The 25,819-nt window shown below is 44.3% G+C and overlaps 1 protein-coding gene and 1 long non-coding RNA gene across 5 annotated transcripts in view; one reads left to right on the top strand and one right to left on the bottom strand.

The window, feature by feature from the left end:
* The window catches only part of LOC138852922 (uncharacterized), a 145,354-nt gene that overhangs the window by 57,211 nt on the left and 62,324 nt on the right, over positions 1-25,819 (bottom strand). The window lies entirely within an intron of this gene.
* LOC128688255 (neural cell adhesion molecule L1) overlaps positions 1-25,819 on the top strand; it is a 68,041-nt gene that overhangs the window by 4,732 nt on the left and 37,490 nt on the right. For all 4 annotated transcript variants that reach the window (XR_011392175.1, XR_011392174.1, XM_070086553.1 and 1 more), the window contains 7 exons: positions 1,064-1,268; positions 8,142-8,299; positions 8,458-8,665; positions 8,797-8,903; positions 9,326-9,530; positions 10,103-10,233; positions 23,608-23,818. Coding sequence is in view for 2 of the 4 variants with exons in the window: in XM_070086553.1 (XP_069942654.1) it covers positions 1,064-1,268; positions 8,142-8,299; positions 8,458-8,665; positions 8,797-8,903; positions 9,326-9,530; positions 10,103-10,233; positions 23,608-23,818 (1,225 nt within the window). In the remaining 2 variants the exon portion in view is untranslated. The remainder of the gene's footprint in view (positions 1-1,063; positions 1,269-8,141; positions 8,300-8,457; positions 8,666-8,796; positions 8,904-9,325; positions 9,531-10,102; positions 10,234-23,607; positions 23,819-25,819) is intronic.

The raw sequence follows: 25,819 nt of genomic DNA, 5'->3' as shown, positions 1-25,819 counted from the left end.
GTGATTTGTCTTAGACGGCCACGGAACTGAAAAAAATTGAACTAGTAGGCGTGGCTAAAGGAAGTGAACATAACCTAGGAAGACAGAAACCATGGGATACATGATCACGATATACAAATTACTCAAAAGAATGACAAAGACAGTATATATAGATAACAAAAAAGGCACAATACCGTGACTGGAACGATACACAGATAACCCGCACATAAAAGAGAGAAGCTTACGAGAAGCTTACGTGTGACTTTGTAAATGGTCCAAGTCGGACCGAAACGTCGTCGTAAGCTTTTCTCTTTTATGTGCGGGTTATTTGTGTACAGTATATATAGAAATGTTTAGATGGAAACTAAACACAGAGATGAATCAGATGAGCTCTAAGGAAAACAGTCTTGCATCAGTTTAGCAAACAAGTGCAGTGAATTGAATGAAGAGATGAATTCCATACACAGTCGTAGTAGCCAGGCATGGTTTAGTTACAAGCTTGGTTACAAGCTTGGTTACAAGCTTGGTTACAAGCTTGGTTACAAGCTTGGTTACAAGCTTGGTTACAGGCTTGGTTACAAGCTTGGTTACAAGCTTTGTTACAAGCACTTCTGGCGGATTATTAAACACACAGATGATGATCAAACCAAATGCAAAATATGTGGCCAATCCTATGGTCACAATCTTGAACACTTTGTGCTTTATTGTACACTTAATGAGGAATTTAGAGACAGTATAATAACCTATGTGATATGGTATGATATTCATTAAAATATAATACCAGACATATTAACTCCAAATATAAATCCAGATGTACTATTGTAAACCCTTTTGTGCATCCATATGCTCTTGCGCTACCCTCCACACGATGGATATGGGATGTACAGTAAATTAAACGCCTAGGCGGCAAAATCTAAATTCTCAAATCAATCATCCATCTCCTCTGTTTTTACTCGTTCCCTATTACTCCTTCATTTCTTCCCTCTCTCACTTTTTCTTCAAGTACTTTCCTCTACGACCCATCCTCCTTCTCTCCCAAATACCTAACGCTCCCACCTCCTTCCCTCCCATCTTCTTCTGCCAGGTATCTTGGGTGCGCAACAAGGAACTGAGTATCGTGGCTGTGGGTCCCTTCGTATACGTCTCCAGCGATCGCTTCCAGGTGAGGCGACATGAAGAAGAGCACCAGCTGAACATCCTGCGGGTGGAGGAGAACGACCAAGGCGTCTACGAGTGCCAGGTCTCCGTGGAACCCCTTGTCATTCACCAGATTTGGCTCACACTCTACTGTGAGTGAACACGGTCACTATGTGGCGTCAGGAAGAATTTACAACTGTGAGAATCACTGTGTGTCTGCTACACGCCTCCTCCTGCCTCCTCCCCTCAACACCTGACACCATACCTATTTTTAATGTAAAATGCAAATACGCCGATTTCACGAAAATAAGTGGTTTTAAGGAAATAACATACTGCGACCAGCCGGGGATCGAACCTGAGCTATTTTGGTCAGCCTCCTAGGAAGCTAGCTAAATTCTCGATGCCTTAGTCCACTACGCCTGGTGTAGTGAATTAAGGCAGGGCTCTCCGAACTGCGGCCCGTCACAAGATTTTATTCTGTCCGTAGCAACTTGAAATATTTATAAATGGTAAAACTAATAAACCCTCGTTTTCAGTGAAAGTTAAGGACTTTGTTTCTTGTAACAATTTATATGTCAAAATTTGAAGCTACACCCGCGAGAAGTATGGGCGCTGCTTAGTCGAAGCTAAGCGATGTTTCCCAATACCCCCGGGCACCAAGCTCGTTTTGAAAGATATTTCATCGAATCCTGCCACATGCAGTGGGCAACTTTCAAAACGAGCTTGGTGCCCGGGGGTATGGGGAAACATCACTTAGCTTCTGCTAAGCGCCCATACTTATCGCGGGTCTAGCTCCGTGGTAAAGTACTGTGGACTCTGATACAGAGTTAGCAGGTGCGAGTCCGGCTGTGGACGTAGAGACAATGCTTGTAAATAATTTCGCCTGTTTGCGAATTGTTAAGCATTTCAAATCTCTTTCGTTGTCCACTGTATGTGGCAGGATTCGTTGAAATAACTTTCAAAACGAGCTTGGTGCCCGGGGGTATAGGGAAACATCACTTAGCTTCGACTAAGCGCCCATACTTTTCGTGGGTCTAGCTCCGCTGTAAAGTACTGTGGATTCTGATACAGAGTTAGCAGGTTCGAGTCCTGCTGTGGACGTAGAGACAATGTTTATACACACACACACACACAATATATATATATATATATATATATATATATATATATATATATATATATATATATATATATATATATATATATATATATTGGCAGTTTGGAGAGATGTATTGTGTATTTTTATACGTATATACTTCTAAACTGTTGTATTCTGGGCACCTCTGCAAAAACAGTGATTATGTGTGAGGTGGAAGTGTTGAATGATGATGAAAGTATTTTCTTTTTGGGGATTTTCTTTCTCTTTGGGTCACCCTGCCTCGGTGGGAGACGGCCGACTTGTTGAATATATATATATATATATATATATATATATATATATATATATATATATATATATATATATATATATATATACATATATGTCGTGCCGAATATGTAAAACTGGTCAATTAGCAAGAACTCTTTTAAAATTAAGTCCTTTCTAAAATTTTCTCTTATACGTTTAAAGATATATTTTTTTCATTAATGTTGATGTAAAAATTTTTAATTTTGCACCAAAAGAATCTTAGAAAACTTACCTAACCTTATTATAACAAGAACAATTTATTTTAACCTAACCCAACTAAATATATTTTAGATTTGTTTACAATAATTTAATACTAAACAAACACAGTGAAATATATTTTTTTCGTTAGGTTCAGAATGATTTTGGCGAAATTATTGCAAACACAAATTTTCACTTGTCCTATATGGCAAGATGAGTGTTGCTATTTAAGCCAAGATCGCAAGCTCTGCCTATTCGGCACGACATATATATATATATATATATATATATACATTCTGGTCGTCTCCCACCGAGGCAGAGTGACCCGAAAAGAAACACTATCATTTATACTATCACTGTATTGCTAGAGGCACGCAGATACTGCAGTGTAGATATCCGTCTAAACAGTAAATATCCCAACCCTCTCCTTTAGAGTACAGGCATTATACTTTCCATCCTCAGGACTCAAGTCCGGCTAACCGGTTTCCCTCAGTCCCTTCACAAAATATTACTTTGCTCACACTCAAACACCTCGTCAAGTCCCAAAACCATTTGTCTCCACTCATCCCTGCCTAACACGCTCACACATACCTCCTGTATGTCCAAGCCCCTATGTTTGTGTGTGTGTGTGTGTGTGTGTGTGTGTGTGTGTGTGTGTGTGTACTCACCTATTTGTACTCACCTATTTGTGGTTGCAGGGGTCGAGTCATAGCTCCTGGCCCCGCCTCTTCGCTGATTGCTACTAGGTCCTCTCTCTCCCTGCCCCATGAGCTTTATCATACCTCGCCTTAAAACTATGTATGGTTCCCGCCTCCACTACGTCACTTTCTAGGCTATTCCACGGCCTGACTACTCTATGACTGAAGAAATACTTCCTAACATCCCTTTGATTCATCTGAGTCTTCAACTTCCAATTGTGACCTCTTGTGTCTGTGTCCCTTCTCTGGAACATCCCGTCTTTGTCCACCTTGTCTATTCCGCGCAGTATTTTATATGTAGTTATGTCTCCCCTGACCCTCCTGTCCTCCAGTGTCGTCAGGCCGATTTCCCTCAACCTTTCTTCGTAGGACAATCCCCGTAGCTCTGGGACTAGTCTTGTTGCAAACCTTTGCACTTTCTCTAGTTTCTTGACGTGCTTGACTAGGTGTGGATTCCAAACTGGTGCTGCATACTCCAGTATGGGCCTGACGTAAATGGTATACAGAGTCTTGAACGAATCCTTACTGAGGTATCGGAACGCTATCCGTAGGTTTGCCAGGCGCCCGTATGCTGCAGCAGTTATCTGATTGATATGCGCCTCAGGAGATATGCTCGGTGTTATACTCACCCCTAGATCTTTTTCCTTGAGTGAGGCTTGCAGTCTTTGGCCATCTAAACTATATTGTGTCTGCGGTCTTCTTTGCCCTTCCCCAATCTTCGTGACTTTGCATTTGGCAGGGTTAAACTCAAGGAGCCAGTTGCTGGACCAGGCTTGTAGCCTGTCCTGGTCTCTTTGAAGTCCTGCCTGATCCTCATCCGATTTGATTCTTCTCATTAACTTCACATCATCTGCAAACAAGGACACTTCTGAGTCTATCCCTTCCGTTATGTCGTTCACATATACCAAGAACAGCACAGGTCCTAGGACTGACCCCTGTGGAATCCCGCTTGTCACAGGCGCCCACTCTGACACCTCGTCACGTACCATGACTCGTTGTTGCCTCCCTGTCAGGTATTCTCTGATCCATTGCAGTGCCTTTCCTGTTATGTGTGCCTGGTCCTTTAGCTTTTGCAGTAACCTCTTGTGAGGAACTGTGTCGAAGGCCTTCTTGCAGTCCAAAAAAATGCAGTCGATCCACCCCTCTCTCTCTTGTCTTACTTCTGTCACCTTGTCATAAAACTCTAGTAGGTTTGTGACACAGGATTTTCCTTCCCTGAAACCGTGCTGGTTGTCAATTATACACTTGTTTCTTTCCAGGTGCTCCACCACTCTCCTCCTGATGATCTTCTCCATGACCTTTCATACTATACACATTAGTGATACAGGTCTGTAGTTTAGTGCCTCATGTCTGTCTCCCTTTTTAAAAATTGGGACTACATTTGCCATCTTCCATACCTCAGGGAGTTGCCCAGTTTCAAATGATGTGTTGAAGATCTTTGTTAATGGCACACACAATATCTCTGCTCCCTCTTTAAGGACCCACGGAGAGATGTCTGGTCCCACCGCCTTTGAGGTGTCAAGTTCGCATAGCAACTTCTTCACCTTCTCCTTGGTTATATGTACCTCATCCAGCACTTGCTGGTGTACCCCCCTGTTCTGATTTCCTGGAGTCCTACTGGTTTCCACTGTAAATACTTCTTTAAATCTCGTGTTGAGCTCCTGACATACCTCTCGGTCGTTTCTTGTGAATTCCCCATCACCCTTCCTATCTGATTACCTGGTCCTTGACTGTTGTTTTCCTCCTGATGTGGCTGTACAACAGCTTCGGGTCAGTCTTGACTTTCGATGCTATGTCATTTTCATATTGTCGCTGAGCCTCCCTTCTTATCTGTGCATATTCGTTTCTGGCTCTTCGGCTAATCTCTTTATTTTCCTGAGTACTCTGTCTTCTGTACCTTTTCCATTCTCTAGTACACCTAGTTTTTGCCTCCCTACACCTTTGGGTGAACCAAGGACTCGTTCTGTTCTTCCCATTATTTCTGTTTCCCTTGGGAACATACCTCTCCTCTGCCTCCTTGCATTTTGTCGCCACATAGTCCATCATTTCTTGTACTGGTTTTCCTGTCAGTTCCCTCTCCCACTGAATGTCTTGAAGGAAGTTCCTCATGCCTGAGTAGTTCCCCCTTTTGTAGTTTGGTTTTTCCCACCCTATTCCTGCTACTCTCTCCACTTGGAGCTCAACTATGTAGTCGAAGCACAGAACCACATGATCACTAGCTCCCAGGGGCCTTTCATACATGATATCCTCGATGTCCGAACTACTCAAGGTGAATACAAGGTCCAGTCTTGCTGGTTCATCCTCTCCTCTCTCTCTGGTAGTGTCGCTAACATGTTGATGCATGAGGTTTTCCAGTACCACATCCATCATCTTGGCTCTCCATGTTTTGGGACCCCCATGGGGCTCCAGGTTTTCCCAGTCAATCTTCTTGTAATTGAAATCACCCATAACTAGTAACTTTGCTCCCCCCATGTGTGCTCTCCTGGCTACCTCGGCTAGTGTGTCGACCATTGCTCTGTTGCTCTCATCATATTCTTCTTTTGGCCTCCTGCAGTTCTGTGGTGGGTTGTACATTACTGCAATTATCATCTTATGTCCCTCAGACTGGATTGTTCCTACTAAGTAGTCCCTTTCGCCCGTGCCATCCATTCCTTCAATTTTCTCAAAACCCCACTGGTTTTTAATGAGCAGTGCAACTCCTCCTCCCTCTCTCCTCCCTCTGTCTTTCCTGAGGATTTGATATCCGGATGGAAAGATTGAATCTGTTATTATTCTGGTGAGTTTTGTTTCTGTGAGTGCTATTATGTCTGGGGATGTCTCCTTGATTCTTTCGTGCTACTCCTCATACTTATTTGTTATTCCATCTGCATTTGTATACCACACCTTCAACTTCTTCTCTAAGACTGTGGTCTGGTAGGTGTATTGGGGTTGGGGAAGTGGGAGACCTGATAAGGAACTATGGGTGGTTGCTGTGGGGGTGGAGTTTGTAATGCAGTGGGTGGGGGAATTGGATGTGGCATGGGTGTTTTGGTTTAGAGTGCTTGGTTGCACTGGGGTTGACCTGGTTGGGAGGCTTTATAGGAAGTTGTGAGGGAGGCTGTATTTGATCTTCTTCCTGTGTCTGGGATCTCCTGTGTACTCACCTAATTGTACTCACCTAATTGTGGTTGCAGGGGTCGAGACTCAGCTCCTGGCCCCGCCTCTTCACTGATCGCTACTGGATCCTCTCTCTCTCTGCTTCCTGAGCTTTGTCATACCTCTTCTTAAAACTATGTATGGTTCCTGCCTCCACTACTTTACTTGCTAGGCTATTCCACTTGCTGACAACTCTATGACTGAAGAAATACTTCCTAACGTCCCTGTGACTCGTCTGAGTCTTCAGCTTCCAGTTGTGACCCCTTGTCCCTGTGTCCCCTCTCTGGAACATCCTATCTCTGTCCACCTTGTCTATTCCCCGCAGTATCTTGTATGTCGTTATCATGTCTCCCCTGACCCTTCTGTCCTCCAGTGTCGTCAGTCCGATTTCCCTTAACCTTTCCTCGTACGACATTCCCTTGAGCTCTGGGACTAGCCTTGTTGCAAACCTTTGTACTTTCTCTAACTTCTTGACGTGCTTGACCAGGTGTGGGTTCCAGACTGGTGCTGCATACTCCAGTATGGGCCTAACATACACAGTGTACAGTGTCTTGAACGATTCCTTATTAAGGTATCGGAACGCTATTCTCAGGTTTGCCAGGCGCCCGTATGCTGCAGCGGTTATTTGGTTGATGTGTGCCTCCGGTGATGTGCTCGGTGTTATGGTCACCCCAAGGTCTTTCTCCCTGAGTGAGATCTGTAGTCTTTGTCCACCTAGCCTATACTCTGTCTGCGGTCTTCTTTGCCCCTCCCCAATCTTCATGACTCTGCATTTGGCTGGATTGAATTCGAGAAGCCAGTTACTGGACCACATGTCCAGCCTCTCCAGGTCTCTTTGCAGTCCTGCCTCATCCTCGTCCGATTTAATTCTTCTCATCAACTTCACGTCATCTGCGAACAGGGACACTTCAGAGTCTATTCCTTCCATCATGTCGTTCACATATATCAAAAATAGCACTGGTCCTAGAACTGACCCCTGTGGGACCCCGCTCGTAACAGGCGCCCACTGTGATACCTCTTCACGTATCATGACTCGTTGCTGCCTCCCTGTCAGGTATTCCCTTATCCATTGCAGTGCCCTTCCTTTTACAGCTCCTGGCCCCGCCTCTTCACTGATCACTACTAGGTCCTCTCTGTGCTTCTAGAGCTTTGTCAGACCTCGTCTTAAAGCTATGTATGGTTCCTGCCTCCACTACATCACTTGTTAGGCTATTCCACTTCCTGACGACTCTGTGACTGAAGAAATACTTCCTAACATCCCTATGACTCGTCTGAGTCTTCAGCTTCCAATTGTGACCCATTGTTTCTGTGTCCCCTCTCTGGAACAACCTGTCTCTGTCTACCTTATCTATTCCACGCAGTATTTTGTATGTCGTTATCATGTGTGTGTGTGTGTGTGTGTGTGTGTGCGTCAGGTTTGGAGGAAGCCAGTTAAAGTTTCCAGGTAGATACAGAGTTATTGACGTATTTAGTAAGATGAATTCACAAGTGAAATTGGTATTTATATTATAACTCTGGTATGAAGCTAAATACTTCAAGATTGATAATTTTTAATCAGTTTATAGTCACGTGTTTGTGGTCTCCAGCTGATGTGGAGGAGGAGGAGGAGGAGGAGGAGGTGGAGGTGGTGGCGGAGGAGGTGGAGATCCCCAACATCGTAGAGAGCCTCAGCAGCAACGTGACAGTCCGGACAGGAAACATTGCCACTCTCACTTGTCACGTCATTAATCTTGGAGACTCCACCGTAAGTTAACTACTGTATTAACAACTTACCTCTATACTGCGTCAGTTATATATTTCCCTCCTGTTTTGGTCAACTAATATATTGTATTTCATAACATATATTTCTTGCTGACTATATCAGCCTACAAAAAAGGTGACTAAGCGTCTTATCACTTGCAGGTATATTGGTACCGCGACAGAGACATAAATGTGTTAGCAGGTGGATCTGACGTCTTCATAATGGACGAACGCTTCAGGGTGGTGCATGACAACTCCGAGGACTGGAAGATTGAGATAACAGGTGTTCGTGCGTCCGACGCTGGATGGTACAAATGTGTTGTGATCGCACCGTCCGTTATCAACCACAAAATCTATCTTGCAGTTGAGGGTGAGTGATGGTGCCTCATCTACTTCTACAGTGGCAAGCGTTAAACTGTCGATGTTGTGAGAACACACACAAATCACAAGAAGCCATTGATATTTAATCTAACACACTGTTTTCTATGTTCCTCCTTTCAGGAAGAGAGGCGAGGATAGTGACAGAGGAGAGCAACAGAAACGCTACGGTGAAGGAGGGCGACACAGCCACCCTTAACTGCAGAGTTAAAAACTTAGACACAGACACCGTGAGTTAAGAGTGATAACGTGAATTAGTTATACCAACGTAAGTTAGTGACACGAAATCGAATTGGACCGGTATAATTAACGCAGCTTGAAACTGTGATCGTGACATTTAACCGGTTCCAGTCCAGTAATATCTTTTCGAGTCCACGACACTAAAACGTCTAGTCTGGGAGTCTTTATACCAGATCGGCCTAACTATTCGAATTGTGTCCTTTCATCATTGTCCCTGTTTCAGGCACTGTACTGTTCTTCCCGACAGTCCCGATGTGGATTTTCTTCATAAGTCTTTAGATAAAGCAAGCCTACTGTACCAGCTTTGGCTTCTATTTGCACTACCCTCCCTCCGTGCACGCCTTTTTTGAGAAATATAACCAATTCTTGTTGAGTGCTCCTCGTAAAAGACATTATGATCCTCATGCTGCAGGTCACGTGGACGCGAATGCGTGACCAGTATATTCTGACGGCGGCGGAGTACACATTCTCCCCTGACGAGCGCTTCTCCGCAGTACACGAAGGCGAGGAGTGGCGACTACAGATAGATGCTGTCAACAAGAGGGACGAGGGAGAGTACGAGTGCCAAGTCTCCACCACCCCGGCCACAACACAGGTTTTCTTTCTTAAGGTCATTGGTGAGTGCAAGTGAAGGTTATTAAAACACTGATGTGACGTAAATAAAAAAATTATGTGTCCCTCACAGCAATTTTGCGGAGTGTTGTAAATTTATAGTTTAGTTTACGGATGGATACAATCTTAGAGTGAGCCTCGGGGACCAGGTTTGGTGTGATGTGCACTATGTCCCTTTCTCTTCCTGAGTCCCCTCACGGAAGGTTCCTTGAAGTTGGTGAGGGGCTCTTGATTTAGGGAATTGGATCTGTGCCTCAAGCCTGAATGCCTTCCACATCCCCCCCCGAGCTGTATAATCCTACGGGTTTAGCGCTTCCCCCTTGATTATAATAATAATCTCTTCCTGAGTCTTTGCATGTCCTCCCTTTTTCTGTGGCCTCCCTCACAGGTAGTACTCTCACTGAGGTAGCACTCTTCCTCTGGGCTACCTTTCAGGTAGTGCAGTACGGTTCCTCTGGGCTACCCCTCAATGTTCAGACTGACTTTCACTTGTATTTCTGTCAGTGAAGATTTATAATAGATTAGCGAAGAAAAATAACTCCTGTTCTGTATTTCGACTTTTCTGCCGTTGCACCAGAGACACAAGGAGCACCTGGAGAGGTGTCAGTGCCGTCGGCGGCGGCAGAAGATAGCAACAAGGAGGTGTGGGTCGTTCCAGGTGACACCGCCACCCTCACCTGTCCAATACTAGACCCCGGCAACGATTCAGTGAGTCACTTCATTTTATCTTTTCATGGCTATGTTTAACCGATGATGCAGAGATATTCTCCTGAAAAGAATGGAAGGTGAGATAGTCACTTAACTTGCTCCTGGTGGTGGCGACTTTTACGCAAGAAATGTTTTAACTACTCATTTTGGAACCTGTATGTTATCAAGAGATTTATAAAAGCATTTACGACATGACTTGAGTCTGTTTACTCTAGGTGTGAAGCATTACGGTCAGTGCGAAGGCAGATAATATGTAGGAATAGTAGAGTCTGTGGTAGTGTTTTTCTTTTTTATCACGTTATGAGAAATGTCTCCTGACACGGATTTTAGTAAATTGCTGACTCTGCTAGGTAGCAAGCAGCCGCTAAAATATTCGTGCCAGGTAGCAAGAAACCCCTCTCGCGTGCCCTAAGTACACTATGGAGGAGGAGCTTGGACATGGGTGAAATTCCACAGTCACTTAAAACAACGGATATAGCCCCGCTCCATAAAGGTGGCAGCAAAGCATTAGCTAAGAACTATAGACCAATAGCTCTGACGTCCCACATCATAAAAATCTTTGAAAGAGTGCTAAGAAGCAGAATTGCAAATCACCTGGATTCCCAAAATCTGCACAATCCAGGGCAACATGGGTTCAGGGCAGGTCGCTCCTGCCTCTCACAACTACTGGATCACTATGACATGGCCTTGGATGCACTGGAAGAAAATCAGAATGCAGATGTAATATACACAGACTTTGCAAAAGCATTTGACAAATGAGATCATGGCGTAATAGCCCATAAAATACGTGCTAAAGGAATAACTGGGAAAGTGGGGAGATGGATCTTCAACTTCCTAACAAATCGAACACAAAGAGTAGTGGTCAACAGAGTTAAATCGGAGGCTGCCATAGTGAAGAGCTCTGTTCCACAAGGCACAGTACTCGCCCCCATCTTATTCCTTATCCTCATATCAGACATAAACAGAGATATACACCACAGCACCGTATCATCCTTTGCGGATGATACTAGGATCTGCATGAGGCTGTCATCTGCTGAGGACGCGGTTAACCTCCAAGAAGATATAAACAAAGTTTTCCAGTGGGCAACGGTAAACAATATGATGTTCAATGAGGACAAATTCCAACTACTCCGTTATGGAAAACTGGAGGAGATAATAACTAGAACAGAGTATACTACTGACTCCGGCCATACAATAGAGCGGAAAAATAATGTAAGGGACCTGGGAGTAGTAATGTCTGAGGATCTCACTTTCAAGGATCACAACAGTGCCACGATCGCACGTGCAAAGAAAATGATAGGATGGATAATGAGAACTTTCAAAACGAGAGATGCCAAGCCCATGATGATCCTTTTCAAATCACTTGTTCTCTCTAGGCTGGAATACTGCTGTACATTAACATCTCCATACAAAGCAGGTGAAATCGCAGATCTAGAGAGTGTACAGAGATCCTTTACTGCACGTATAAGTTCTGTCAAGCACCTTAACTACTGGGAACGCTTGAAAGCACTTGACTTGTACTCGTTGGAACGCAGGAGGGAGAGATATATCATAATCTACACTTGGAAAATCTTGGAAGGAATGGTCCCAAATCTGCACACAGAAATCACTCCCTACGAAAGTAAAAGACTGGGCAGGCGATGCAAAATGCCGCCAATAAAAAGTAGGGGCGCCATTGGTACACTAAGAGAAAACACCATAAGTGTCCGGGGCCCAAAACTGTTCAACAGCCTCCCATCAAGCATTAGGGGAATTGCCAATAAACCCCTGGCTGCCTTCAAGAGAGAGCTGGACAGATACCTAAAGTCAGTGCCGGATCAGCCGGGCTGTGGCTCGTACGTCGGACTGCGTGCGGCCAGCAGTAACAGCCTAGTTGATCAGGCCCTGATCCATCGGGAGGCCTGGTCGTGGACCGGGCCGCGGGGGCGTTGATCCCCGGAATAACCTCCAGGTAACCAGGTATATCACTCGAAATAACATTGTGTAGCAAGGAGTGAATACTGTTTGGAAGAAAAGGAACACTCGCCAGTGGCACTTCACTGTATTTGTGGTCAGCAGAGGAGTGCCATGTGGACTGTAGAACCTTTGAAATTATAGAAATTGGCATTACAACGCCAACTGGAGATGTGTGTTAGGTAAGACATATGCAACAGTTAGGTATCTTTATTATGAAACGTTTCGCCTACACAGTAGGCTTCTTCAGTCAAGTACAGAAAAGTTGATAGAAGCAGAAGATACTTGAAGACGATGTAATCAGTCCATCACCCTTAAAGTTTTGAGGTGGTCAGTCCCTCAGTCTGGAGAAGAGCATTGTTCCATAGTATGAAACAATATGGAGATGAAGTGACAGAATGGAGCTTTTTATAGCGCCAAGAGGTGAGACGTAGGCCACTAGGAGAGGTAAGAACTCAGATGTTGAAAGGTCAGGTCCCTCTCAAATCCAGCCGCTCTCACTAGTGGAAGTTGTCGAAGTTGATTGCAGGTCTGTACCAAGATACCCTTGTGTTGCAGTGTCTGACAGATTGAACATTAAAATGGTATAAAATACCGACAGGTTGTTAGGTAAGACACATATGCAACAGTTAGGTATCTTTATTATGAAACGTTTCGCCTACACAGTAGGCTTCTTCAGTCAAGTACAGAAAAGTTGATAGAAGCAGAAGATACTTGAAGACGATGTAATCAGTCCATCACCCTTAAAGTTTTGAGGTGGTCAGTCCCTCAGTCTGGAGAAGAGCATTGTTCCATAGTATGAAACAATATGGAGATGAAGTGACAGAATGGAGCTTTTTATAGCGCCAAGAGGTGAGACGTAGGCCACTAGGAGAGGTAAGAACTCAGATGTTGAAAGGTCAGGTCCCTCTCAAATCCAGCCGCTCTCACTAGTGGAAGTTGTCGAAGTTGATTGCAGGTCTGTACCAAGATACCCTTGTGTTGCAGTGTCTGACAGATTGAACATTAAAATGGTATAAAATACCGACAGGTTGTTAGGTAAGACACATATGCAACAGTTAGGTATCTTTATTATGAAACGTTTCGCCTACACAGTAGGCTTCTTCATAGTGTCAGTCGACTTAGCTCGAGTGGTGACGTGTGCTTACCTAACACATCGACGATCTCGCCTCTCTCGAATTACCCCGTGTTGAGTAGTGCTTTGAGTAGTGCTTGCTGGACCTTCGTCTTCCTCTCCACCATCAGGATTGGTGCGTCGGTGGTTGCCGACCGAAGGGCAGGAAGCCTCTTGCTGCCTGAATTCTCTTCGCCTGTTGACTGCACGCCATACAGCCAGTCTCGCCACCACTCAGGATAAATAACAAAAAGGCACAATACCGTGACTGGAACGATACACAAATAACCCGCACATAAAAGACAGAAGCTTACGACGACGTTTCGGTCCGACTTGGACCATTGACAAAGTCACACTAACAGAGGTGGAGCAGGACGGCTATATATAGGCAGGAAGAGGTGGAGGTAGTAGTAGTGGTAGTAGTAGTAGTAGTAGTAGTAGTAGTACAAGAATTGTATATAATACCGACAAGATGAAATGACACATGCACAACACCCGGGCATCCCCACCGTAGACGTTTCGCCATCCAGCCAGCCACTGGATGGCGAAACGTCCACAACAAAGACAACCAGACGCCGCACATGTGTCTAATTTCATCAGTAGATGTAGTAGAAGAAGAAGAGGTAGTAGTAGTGGTAGTGGTAGAAGTGTGAAATAAGGAAGACGAGCCAGTCAAATACAAAGGAAGGGGAGCACTGCAAGAGAGCTAGAAACCCACAGAGGGAGAGCAAGCGCACCGAGGTGCGTGAAAGGGGAAGTGGTGAAATAAAATAAAGAAGGAACAGAAACACGAGACAGGAGAGAGAAAGACAACCCAGAGGAGAAAAGGAGAGAGGAAAGGGGAAGAGGAAGAAGAAAAAGAAGAAGAAGAAAAAATGAGGATTCAGGTTAAGTCACGGGTGTTCTGAAGTTTGGAGCATTTTACAATGTAGTGGGAGAGGAAGGCATCTACAGAGACGAAGCCAGGGCTAAGGTTCATACAAGAAAAGTTGTGTATAAGAGAGGATTCAACTAAACGGCGACTGTTCGAGTTGGAAGTAGGGAAGACAGTTTTAGCAGAAGACCAGTCAATAGGATGGCTATGATCTCTGACGTGACAGAAAAGAGCATTGTTAGTGTCGGCAAGCCTAACACTATTTTTGTGCTCACTAAGTCTGTCAGAAAGAGATCGACCAGTTTCTCCAAAGTATTGAAGAGGACAGGAGGAGCAAGAAATAGAGTAGACACCAGGAACATCTGTAGAGGGAGGAGAGGTATGAACGAGATTAGTGCGAAGAGTGTTAGTCTGGCGGAAGGTAAGCTTGATGTCTAAGGGACGGAGAGAATTGTTGAGATTAGAAAGACCGGAAATGTAGGGAAGGCAGAGGATAGAAGAGTTCCCATGAGTAGAGAGTTTGGGGGAGAAGAAATTGCGTTTAGCACGTGAGAGGGCAGAGTCTATGAAATGGGAAGGGTAGCCAAGACGGGAGAACGAATATAAAGAGTGGAAATTTCTGCTGGAAGGAACTGAGGATCACAGATGCGGAGGGCACGGAGAAAGAGGGAGATAAGAACACTTTTCTTGACAGGGGAAGCATGATAGGAAAAGTAGTGAATGTACATGCCACTGTGCATAGGTTTACGGTAAACGGAAAAGGAAAAACCTGTATCTGAGCGGTGGACATGGACATCAAGGAAAGGAAGTAAGGAATTAGATTCCCATTCAGCTTTAAACTTAATGGAAGGGGCAAGATTGTTAAGAGCTTCAAGAAAAGGTTGGAAGAGACTGGAGTCATGAGGCCACAGAGCAAAGATGTCATCCACATAGCGGAGCCAGAGTGAAGGTTGCACATCGAGGGTAGGAAGAAGAACAGTCTCGAAGTATTCCATGTAAAGATTAGCAAGGACAGGAGAGAGAGGAGAGCCCATAGCGACACCGAAAGTTTGGGAATAATATTTCCCTTGGAAGGAAAAGGAGTTAGAGTCCACACAGAGGCGGATCAGATCAAGAAAGACAACAGTGGGGATAGGGAGATGAAGAAACCCTTCATGGGCCTTCTCTCTAAGGAAATCAAGGACATCATCAAGAGGGACATTGGTGAAGAGGGAGAGAGCGAACCCGTTCAATGAAGTCTTGAGAGTGACGGAGGTGGGCAGGAGAAAAAGTACCAAGAAAGGGAGTGAGGGTTTTGGCCAGCCAAGAAGCAAGAGAATAAGAGACAGAACCTCTAGAGGATATGATAGGACGAAGAGGAATATCAGGTTTATGAGTTTTGGGAAGGCCATAGAAATAGGGAAGAGAGGGACAGATGACACGAAACCGTTGAACAAGGTCAAAGTCAGGAGGACAGAGGTCGGAGAGAGTCCTTAGTTTTTTGTTGAAAGTTCTCTTGATGCGATCAAGAGGGTTGGAAACGAGAGGAGTGTAGGTGCGTGAGTCAGAGAGCAAGACATCAGCTTTACGGAGGTAATCCTCGCGATCAAGGATAACTACCGAATTACCTTTGTCAGAAGATAGTATGACAATGTTAGTGTTAGATTTAAGAGAAGAAAGGGCAAGTAGGTAACGGCGTGGAAGGTGGTGATTCTTGGAAAACAGACTAACAAGAGCAGGAATGAGAGCACCACGAAAAGTGGACAAGTCAATCTCGCTTCCGTAATCTTCCTGACTTGTCCACTTTTCGTGGTGCTCTCCTTCCTGCTCTTGTTAGTCTGTTTTCCAAGAATCACCACCTTCCACGCCGTTACCAACTTGTCCTTTCTTCTCTTAAATCTAACACTAACATTGTCATACTATCTTCTGACAAAGGTAATTCGGTAGTTATCCTTGATCGCGAGGATTACCTCCGTAAAGCTGATGTCTTGCTCTCTGACTCACGCACCTACACTCCTCTCGTTTCCAACCCTCTTGATCGCATCAAGAGAACTTTCAACAAAAAACTAAGGACTCTCTCCGACCTCTGTCCTCCTGACTTTGACCTTGTTCAACGGTTTCGTGTCATCTGTCCCTCTCTTCCCTATTTCTATGGCCTTCCCAAAACTCATAAACCTGATATTCCTCTTCGTCCTATCATATCCTCTAGAGGTTCTGTCTCTTATTCTCTTGCTTCTTGGCTGGCCAAAACCCTCACTCCCTTTCTTGGTACTTTTTCTCCTGCCCACCTCCGTCACTCTCAAGACTTCATTGAACGGGTTCGCTCTCTCCCAACCTGTAAGATGCTTAGTCTTGACGTTGAGTCCCTCTTCACCAATGTCCCTCTTGATGATGTCCTTGATTTCCTTAGAGAGAAGGCCCATGAAGGGTTTCTTCATCTCCCTATCCCCACTGTTGTCTTTCTTGATCTGATCCGCCTCTGTGTGGACTCTAACTCCTTTTCCTTCCAAGGGAAATATTATTCCCAAACCTTCGGTGTCGCTATGGGCTCTCCTCTCTCTCTTGTCCTTGCTAATCTTTACATGGAATACTTCGAGACTGTTCTTCTTCCTACCCTCGATGTGCAACCTTCACTCTGGCTCCGCTATGTGGATGACATCTTTGCTCTGTGGCCTCATGACTCCAGTCTCTTCCAACCTTTTCTTGAAGCTCTTAACAATCTTGCCCCTTCCATTAAGTTTAAAGCTGAATGGGAATCTAATTCCTTACTTCCTTTCCTTGATGTCCATGTCCACCGCTCAGATACAGGTTTTTCCTTTTCCGTTTACCGTAAACCTATGCACAGTGGCATGTACATTCACTACTTTTCCTATCATGCTTCCCCTGTCAAGAAAAGTGTTCTTATCTCCCTCTTTCTCCGTGCCCTCCGCATCTGTGATCCTCAGTTCCTTCCAGCAGAAATTTCCACTCTTTATAATTCGTTCTCCCGTCTTGGCTACCCTTCCCATTTCATAGACTCTGCCCTCTCACGTGCTAAACGCAATTTCTTCTCCCCCAAACTCTCTACTCATGGGAACTCTTCTATCCTCTGCCTTCCCTACATTTCCGGTCTTTCTAATCTCAACAATTCTCTCCGTCCCTTAGACATCAAGCTTACCTTCCGCCAGACTAACACTCTTCGCACTAATCTCGTTCATACCTCTCCTCCCTCTACAGATGTTCCTGGTGTCTACTCTATTTCTTGCTCCTCCTGTCCTCTTCAATACTTTGGAGAAACTGGTCGATCTCTTTCTGACAGACTTAGTGAGCACAAAAATAGTGTTAGGCTTGCCGACACTAACAATGCTCTTTTCTGTCACGTCAGAGATCATAGCCATCCTATTGACTGGTCTTCTGCTAAAACTGTCTTCCCTACTTCCAACTCGAACAGTCGCCGTTTAGTTGAATCCTCTCTTATACACAACTTTCCTTGTATGAACCTTAGCCCTGGCTTCGTCTCTGTAGATGCCTTCCTCTCCCACTACATTGTAAAATGCTCCAAACTTCAGAACACCCGTGACTTAACCTGAATCCTCATTTTTTCTTCTTCTTCTTCTTTTTCTTCTTCCTCTTCCCCTTTCCTCTCTCCTTTTCTCCTCTGGGTTGTCTTTCTCTCTCCTGTCTCGTGTTTCTGTTCCTTCTTTATTTTATTTCACCACTTCCCCTTTCACGCACCTCGGTGCGTTTGCTCTCCCTCTGTGGGTTTCTAGCTCTCTTGCAGTGCTCCCCTTCCTTTGTATTTGACTGGCTCGTCTTCCTTATTTCACACTTCTACCACTACCACTACTACTACCTCTTCTTCTTCTACTACATCTACTGATGAAATTAGACACATGTGCGGCGTCTGGTTGTCTTTGTTGTGGACGTTTCGCCATCCAGTGGCTGGCTGGATGGCGAAACGTCTACGGTGGGGATGCCCGGGTGTTGTGCATGTGTCATTTCATCTTGTCGGTATTATATACAATTCTTGTACTACTGCTACTACTACCACTACTACTACCTCCACCTCTTCCTGCCTATATATAGCCGTCCTGCTCCACCTCTGTTAGTGTGACTTTGTCAATGGTCCAAGTCGGACCGAAACGTCGTCGTAAGCTTCTGTCTTTTATGTGCGGGTTATTTGTGCACTCAGGATATACAGTGCTCCATCAAGCTACAGTTCACCTCCTTAGTGTCCTGCGCCAGGCAAGTACGTGTGTCTACTTACACGTACTTGCCTAGCTGAGTACTCTCACTTTTTGGCCGATTGTCACCTCCAATTACATCTTTTCGTAATTAGACGATGCCTTCGTTGCCTTCCACCTCCCACCCCCCTTCCACTCTCCCCCAACCTCCCACACCTGCCTCTGCTTCTTCTAAATCCAATTCCTTCTCGCTAAACCTCAAATTTTCTAATCCTGATGCCACTATCTGTCCGGAAAATTTATTATATCAGATCACTGGTGCACCTCAACTTAAAGTCTTCAAAACCAACTCAGGCTTCAAACTCCTTCTTGACAAACATTCCTACGAAGCGTACACCTCAAGCGATACCAGACAAAAACTTCTCAACGCAGGCTTCACCATTATTTGGACTCCTGAGCACCGTGCCAAAAGCACAGTCATTGCTAAACACGTAGACTACTCTCTCCTGACAGCCTATGACACAGACAAAGAAGACTTAATAAAAGATATCAGTACTAAGAACAAAGTCTCTGTTGACGATATTTACAGACCAGAAAACTCTACCATTCTCAAAATACGCTGTTCTACTCCTGCTGACGCCTCTACACTCTTCAGTCAAGGAATCTTTGCCAAGACCATCCGCATTCCTCCAAACGCTCTCTTCACTCCGAACTTCCACCCAATCACACAATGTCTTAAATGCTACAAATTCGGCCACGACAAAAACACATGCACATCTACACAAGTCTGCTCCAGATGTTCAGCAACTGGCCACTTCTGGAATACTTGCAACCTCCCCCTTAAATGTTCTAACTGCGGCGGGTCACACACTGCAGTTGCAAATTCCTGCCCTTCTAGAAAGCACATTCTCTCCTCCCTCAGAGCCAGCCAACCTCCCTCCCTCCCCAACCCCTTCCCTGCTCCTCCCTCCCCTTCCTTACCTCCCTCCCCTTCCACACCTCCCTCCCCTACCCCCAATGCCTGGGCCTCCCCACGCACTTGGTCTACCTCTTCTACTCTACACACATCAAACACCAACACACAGACTACAAGCACTTCTCCTTCTACACCCACACTAGACTACAAAACTAACTGTCAACTTGCTACTGCTGCCCACTCTGCGATGGTAATCTCACAAGCTTACCAATCAGACTACTCACATGTCCTTAACCTAATCTTGTCTGCTAACAATCTTCCCTCTTTAATTATCCCTCCTTCCTGCTTCTCTTCCAAGCCTCCTACAACCTCTCCCTCCTTCCTCTCTCCCACCCCCCCACTTCCTACTCCCACCCCCCCACTTCCTACTCCCACCAGCTCTCCTCCTCCACTACCTCTCTTCACTACTTCTACACCTCCCACCAACACCCCTACTGCTACTGCTACGACCACCCCTCCCCCCACTTCCTTACCCACTTCATCCCCTTCCAAAGCTTCCACTTCCTCACAGCTTACCAAAACTTCCACTTCCTCTGCATCCACCTTCGCCCACTCCACCACAACCAAAACCTCATCTAGGTCCAACTCCACCTCCTCCAGACAAAATCCACTCAAACCTAAACCTACCCCAACTTCTGACGGACAGACCAAAGAACATAAAAACAGATCCATCTCTTCCTCCCCCTCCAGGAAACGGGTCCGTAGCACCTACAAACACACATCCACTGATGGCACCACTATCACGGGCTTTAATCCAAACTCCTCCCCCGACATTAACTTTGCTAAGACGAAACCATTAAATCACGTTTAAGGTGATTCAGTTCAACGTACGTTCTTACTTTACAATTAGACACCTACTGGCCGAGCTCCTTGAAGCAGAGAGGCCAGATATTGTTTTGCTAAACAGTACCTGCCTCAAAGCCCCTCAATGTATCCGCCATTATGGTTATACTGCACTACAGTCCCCCTATGATCCCCACGATGGGGTTGCCATCCTTGTCAATTCCAACATAAAACATGAATTTCTCCCAATCCCTTTTATTCACCAACACTGTCTTGCGGTCAGAATACACACCCACCTTGGCCCCTTTATCTTTTTCACCACCTATGCTCGCCCAAACACTACTCTCAACATACACGACCTCTCAGTCTTCAACTACACCAACACACCAACTTACCTACTAGCTGACATGAATGCCAAACACACTGCCTTTCATCACACCAGTAACAACCAACTTGGTCACCAGTTACTCAACTTCACAAACCATAAACACCTAATTCATCTTGGCCCAGACTTCAATACCTTCTTCAACCACACGGGCCAAGGTAAACCAGACATCATTCTGGCAAACCGAGCCAGCTCTCTATTTCAACATTACATCTCACCTGGCCCTATTACAGGCTCTGATCACATCCCAGTCATCTTACACATCTCCTCCAACCCTATCCTCATTCCAACCACACCTTCATTCTCCTACAAGAACGCTGACTGGGATGCTTTCAAACAGCACATAGACAATATTAACCTCACCTATGACTACAACAACAAACCTATCTCTGACATCGATACTCAACTTGATCTCATCCAGGACACCATTACACAAGCAGCCAACATCGCAATACCAAAGAAAACTCACACCACTCGTTATTCCTTCAAACCATCACTCAGAACAAGAAGACTAATTATCTGCTACCACAACCGCTTCCTCTACAACACACATAGATTTAATCAAGTCAGATTAGATCTCACTTACCTTAGAAACAACATTTTACACAGCCTAGACCAAGACCACAACAATCACTGGTCACGACTAATACAACAAGCGGACAGGCAGCGTGTTAAAAACACTAAAGCCTTCTGGAACTTTATCAAAAAAATCAGAGGCACTACTCCCACCAACAAATTCAAACACATCACCCACAACAACACACACATCTCAGACCCACAGGCTGCTACCAACATCTTCAAACACATCTGGGAGAACATCTTCCACCCTCACCCACCTCGCCCTAACGTTATTCAACACATTCAGAACATAGAACACTGGAACACTGCACACACACAAGAAACAACACCAGACAGCCACATACATCTAGACACTCTTACCTCCTCCCAAGAACTCGACACTCCTTTCACCAACACAGACATTAAAACTCTCCTCAGACACCTTCCTCCAAAGGCTCCTGGTGCCTCTGGCCTAAACCATATTATCCTGAAACACCTTCCTGACTCTATCATTACTGCCTACACAAACCTCCTCAATGCCTCCCTTGCCTCTGGATACTTCCCTTCCCTCTTCAAAGCTGCTACTGCTATCCTCCTTCCTAAACCCAATAAAGATCACTCTGACCCTAGAAACTATCGCCCTATCAGCCTCCTCGAAACTTTAGGAAAACTCTTTGAAAAACTCATTAATCATCGCCTTCGCAGATACCTGGAACATAATTCTCTACTTTCAGATGGCCAGTTTGGCTTCAGAACACACAGATCCACACAGGATGCCATTAACATCATTCTCAACTACATCCACATAAACACAAAACAAAGAAACAGGACAGCCCTGGTTGCGAAAGACGTTGAAAAAGCTTTTGACACTGTGTGGCACGAGGGGCTCAAGTACAAACTCTGCACTAACTTCAACCTGCCTCTCAATACTCGTAAACTCCTCTGCAACTTCCTAGACGGCCGTACCATGAGAATCAAATTCCAAGGCTGTTACTCTGACTACTTCACACTAAATGCTGGAGTACCCCAGGGATCTGTCCTTTCCCCTACCCTCTACATTTTATACACTAACGACATTCCAACACCTGTATACCACAACTCCATCACACTAGCCTATGCAGACGACATTACACAACTTATCACTCATGCCAATATAGATACACTCACACACAAAACACAAAATGAGGTTGACAGGATAGCCATCTGGGAACAAAAATGGAGGATCAAAACCAATGCAGCAAAATCCAGCATTACGTATTTTAACTACAGGAAACGTGATCCTCCATTACCTGTCGAACTCAGAACAGCTGACACCCGCACTTACTTCCCTATCACACAATCTGTCACTGTCCTTGGCGTTAATCTTGACTACCTTCTTCGTTTACACGGACACATTCACCCAAGGCATGCAATAGCTAGTAAGGCCCTTGCGGGCCTCTACAAGCTGAAACATGCCTCTCAACGCACCAAACTACACCTCTACAAATCCCTAATACGTCCTCTGATAACTTACTCTCCTCTAGCCCTCTCTCTTGCAGCAAAAACAAACTTACTTAAACTGCAGCGTGTCCAGAACAAGGCGCTGCGCTGGGTGCTTGATGTCAGATGGGAGGACTTCGCCACAAGCGAGTCTCTCCATGCCCAGTTAGACGTCCCTGCGCTGAATCTGTACTGGAAGAGGCTCAGTGACAGACAGATAGACAAACTTGAGACACGACATGACTACTGGACCTCTCTCCTTGACGAAGACATTCGCAGACCCACAAACCAACACAACCTTTTCTACTCCTTGCATGATCCTGCTCCTAACCCTACTTACAAATAACCTTGGATCCGCTGACAGGTACCTTCTAAGACAGGTACCATTCTCTGACCCACGTTCGCCTTAGCTTTTTTGGGTTAAGACATGACTCAGTTCTGCACTCCTCTCTAGCTCTAAACGTCGCAAGTCCCTTACTCCCAGCTCACCCCACCGGAGTCCCAACAGAAGAACCGGAATTTCTCTTTTCAATATCTGTCCCACGATCGCCTTTGCTGCTGGGTTAAGCCCTGGCTCTATTTCTACGACTAAGAACACTCCTCTCCAGCACTATTCTTCGTCTGTCCCGTCTTCCCCGCTCATCCCATTTGGGATCTTACCTGAACTTTCGTTCGTTCGTTACTTCATCTCCATATTGTTTCATACTATGGAACAATGCTCTTCTCCAGACTGAGGGACTAACCACCTCAAAACTTTAAGGGTGATGGACTGATTACATCGTCTTCAAGTATCTTCTGCTTCTATCAACTTTTCTGTACTCGACTGAAGAAGCCTACTGTGTAGGCGAAACGTTTCGAAATAAAGATACCTAACTGTTGCATGTGTCTTACCTAACAACCTGTCGGTATTTTATACCATTTTAATGTTCAATCTAGCCGAAACAGGTATCAATTGGACCTGTTTTACTAATGGGGCGATTAAAATTGTACTTTGTAAAAAAAAAAAGGCAGTACTTGGGAAAAGGTTGGATAATTATAACAGCTAGAGATTTAAACTACCATGAACTAAATGATTTTTTCTTTCTCTCAATGACGTCTATCCCGCTGCAGGTGTCTTGGATACGCGGGAGAGACCAACGATTATTGACGGTGGGGATATACACCTACACAAACGAAGACCGTTTCTCCGTACCTCGACAAGAGCAGGTCAAGAGTTGGCAGCTACAGATACATGGAGTAAGGGAGAGTGATAGTGGGGAGTACGAGTGTCAAGTGTCCACCAGACCTCCAACCTCATGGATACTTCGTCTCCGGGTTGAAGGTACGGTTGCTACTTGAGCACAGGTAATATATATATATATATATATATATATATATATATATATATATATATATATATATATATATATATATATATATATATATATATATATATATATGTCGTGCCGAAGAGGCAGAACTTGCGATCTTGGCTTAAATAGCAACGCTCATCTTGCCATATAGGACAAGTGAAAATTTGTGTATGCAATAATTTCGCAAAAATCATTCTGAACCTAACGAAAAAAATATATTTCACTGTGTTTGTTTAGTATTAAATTATTATAAACAAATCTAAAATATATTTAGTAGGGTTAGGCTAAAATAAATTGTTCTTGTTATAATAAGGTTAAGTAAGTTTTCTAAATTTCTGCTGGTGCAAAATTAAATTTTTTTACATTAACATTAATGAAAAAATATATCTTTAAACGTATAAGAGAAAATTTTAAAAAGGACTTAATTTTAAATGAGTTCTTACTAATTGACCAGTTTTACATATTCGGCACGACATACATACACACACACAATTATATATATATATATATATATATATATATATATATATATATATATATATATATATATATATATATATATGTATATATATATATATATAATGTGTGTGTGTGTGTGTATGTATGTTGTGCCGAATAGGTAAAATTGGTCAATTAGCAAGAACTCATTTAAAATTAAGTCTTTTCTAAAATTTTCTCTTATACGTTTAAGGATGTATATATTTTTTCGTTTATGTTAATGTAAAAATTAATAATTTTGTACCAAAAGACCCTTAAAAAAACATGCCTAACTTTATTTTAACAAATGCAATTTATTTTACCCTAATCCAACTAAATATATTTTAGATAAGTTTACCATAATTTAATAATAAACAAACACAATGAAATGTATTTTTTTCGTTAGGTTCAGAATGATTTTTTTGCGAAATTATTGCATACACAAACTTTCGCTTGCCATATTTGGCCAAAAGTGCGTTGCTATTTAAGCCAAAATAGCAAGTTTTACATATTCGCACGACAGGAGCTGTGCAGTGTTGCAAAGGCAACAACAGGAGAAGTAGGGTAAGTTTTTAGAGAATGGTAGTGTGTAGGCAACTGCCACCTGAGACTGGCGGTTGCCTACACACTGATGACGCACACTGATGACGTAGAGTACAGACTACACACTGATGACGTAGAGTACAGACTACACACTGATGACGCACACTGATGACGTAGAGTACAGACTACACACTGATGACGCACACTGATGACGTAGAGTACAGACTACACACTGATGATCCACACTGATGACGTAGAGTACAGACTACACACTGATGACGTAGAGTACAGACTACACACTGATGACGCACACTGATGACGTAGAGTACAGACTACACACTGATGACGCACACTGATGACGTAGAGTACAGACTACACACTGATGATCCACACTGATGACGTAGAGTACAGACTACACACTGATGACGCACACTGATGACGTAGAGTACAGACTACACACTGATGACGTAGAGTACAGACTACACACTGATGGCGCACACTGATGACAGAGTACAGACTACACACTGATGACAGAGTACAGACTACACACTGATGACGCACACTGATGACAGAGTACAGACTACACACTGATGACGTAGAGTACAGACTACACACTGATGATGCACACTGATGACGTAGAGTACAGACTACACACTGATGACGCACACTGATGACGTAGAGTACAGACTACACACTGATGACGCACACTGATGACGTAGAGTACAGACTACACACTGATGACGCACACTGATGACGTAGAGTACAGACTACACACTGATGACGCACACTGATGACGTAGAGTACAGACTACACACTGATGACGCACACTGATGACAGTACAGACTACACACTGATGATGCACACTGATGACGTAGAGTACAGACTACACACTGATGACGCACACTGATGACGTAGAGTACAGACTACACACTGATGACGCACACTGATGA

The sequence above is a fragment of the Cherax quadricarinatus genome, chromosome 19 (genome assembly GCF_038502225.1).
Source record: "Cherax quadricarinatus isolate ZL_2023a chromosome 19, ASM3850222v1, whole genome shotgun sequence".
In the NCBI taxonomy this organism is placed as follows: domain Eukaryota; kingdom Metazoa; phylum Arthropoda; class Malacostraca; order Decapoda; family Parastacidae; genus Cherax; species Cherax quadricarinatus.
Note: the sequence above shows the minus strand (reverse complement) of the source record. Positions and strands in the feature narration are given on the sequence as shown.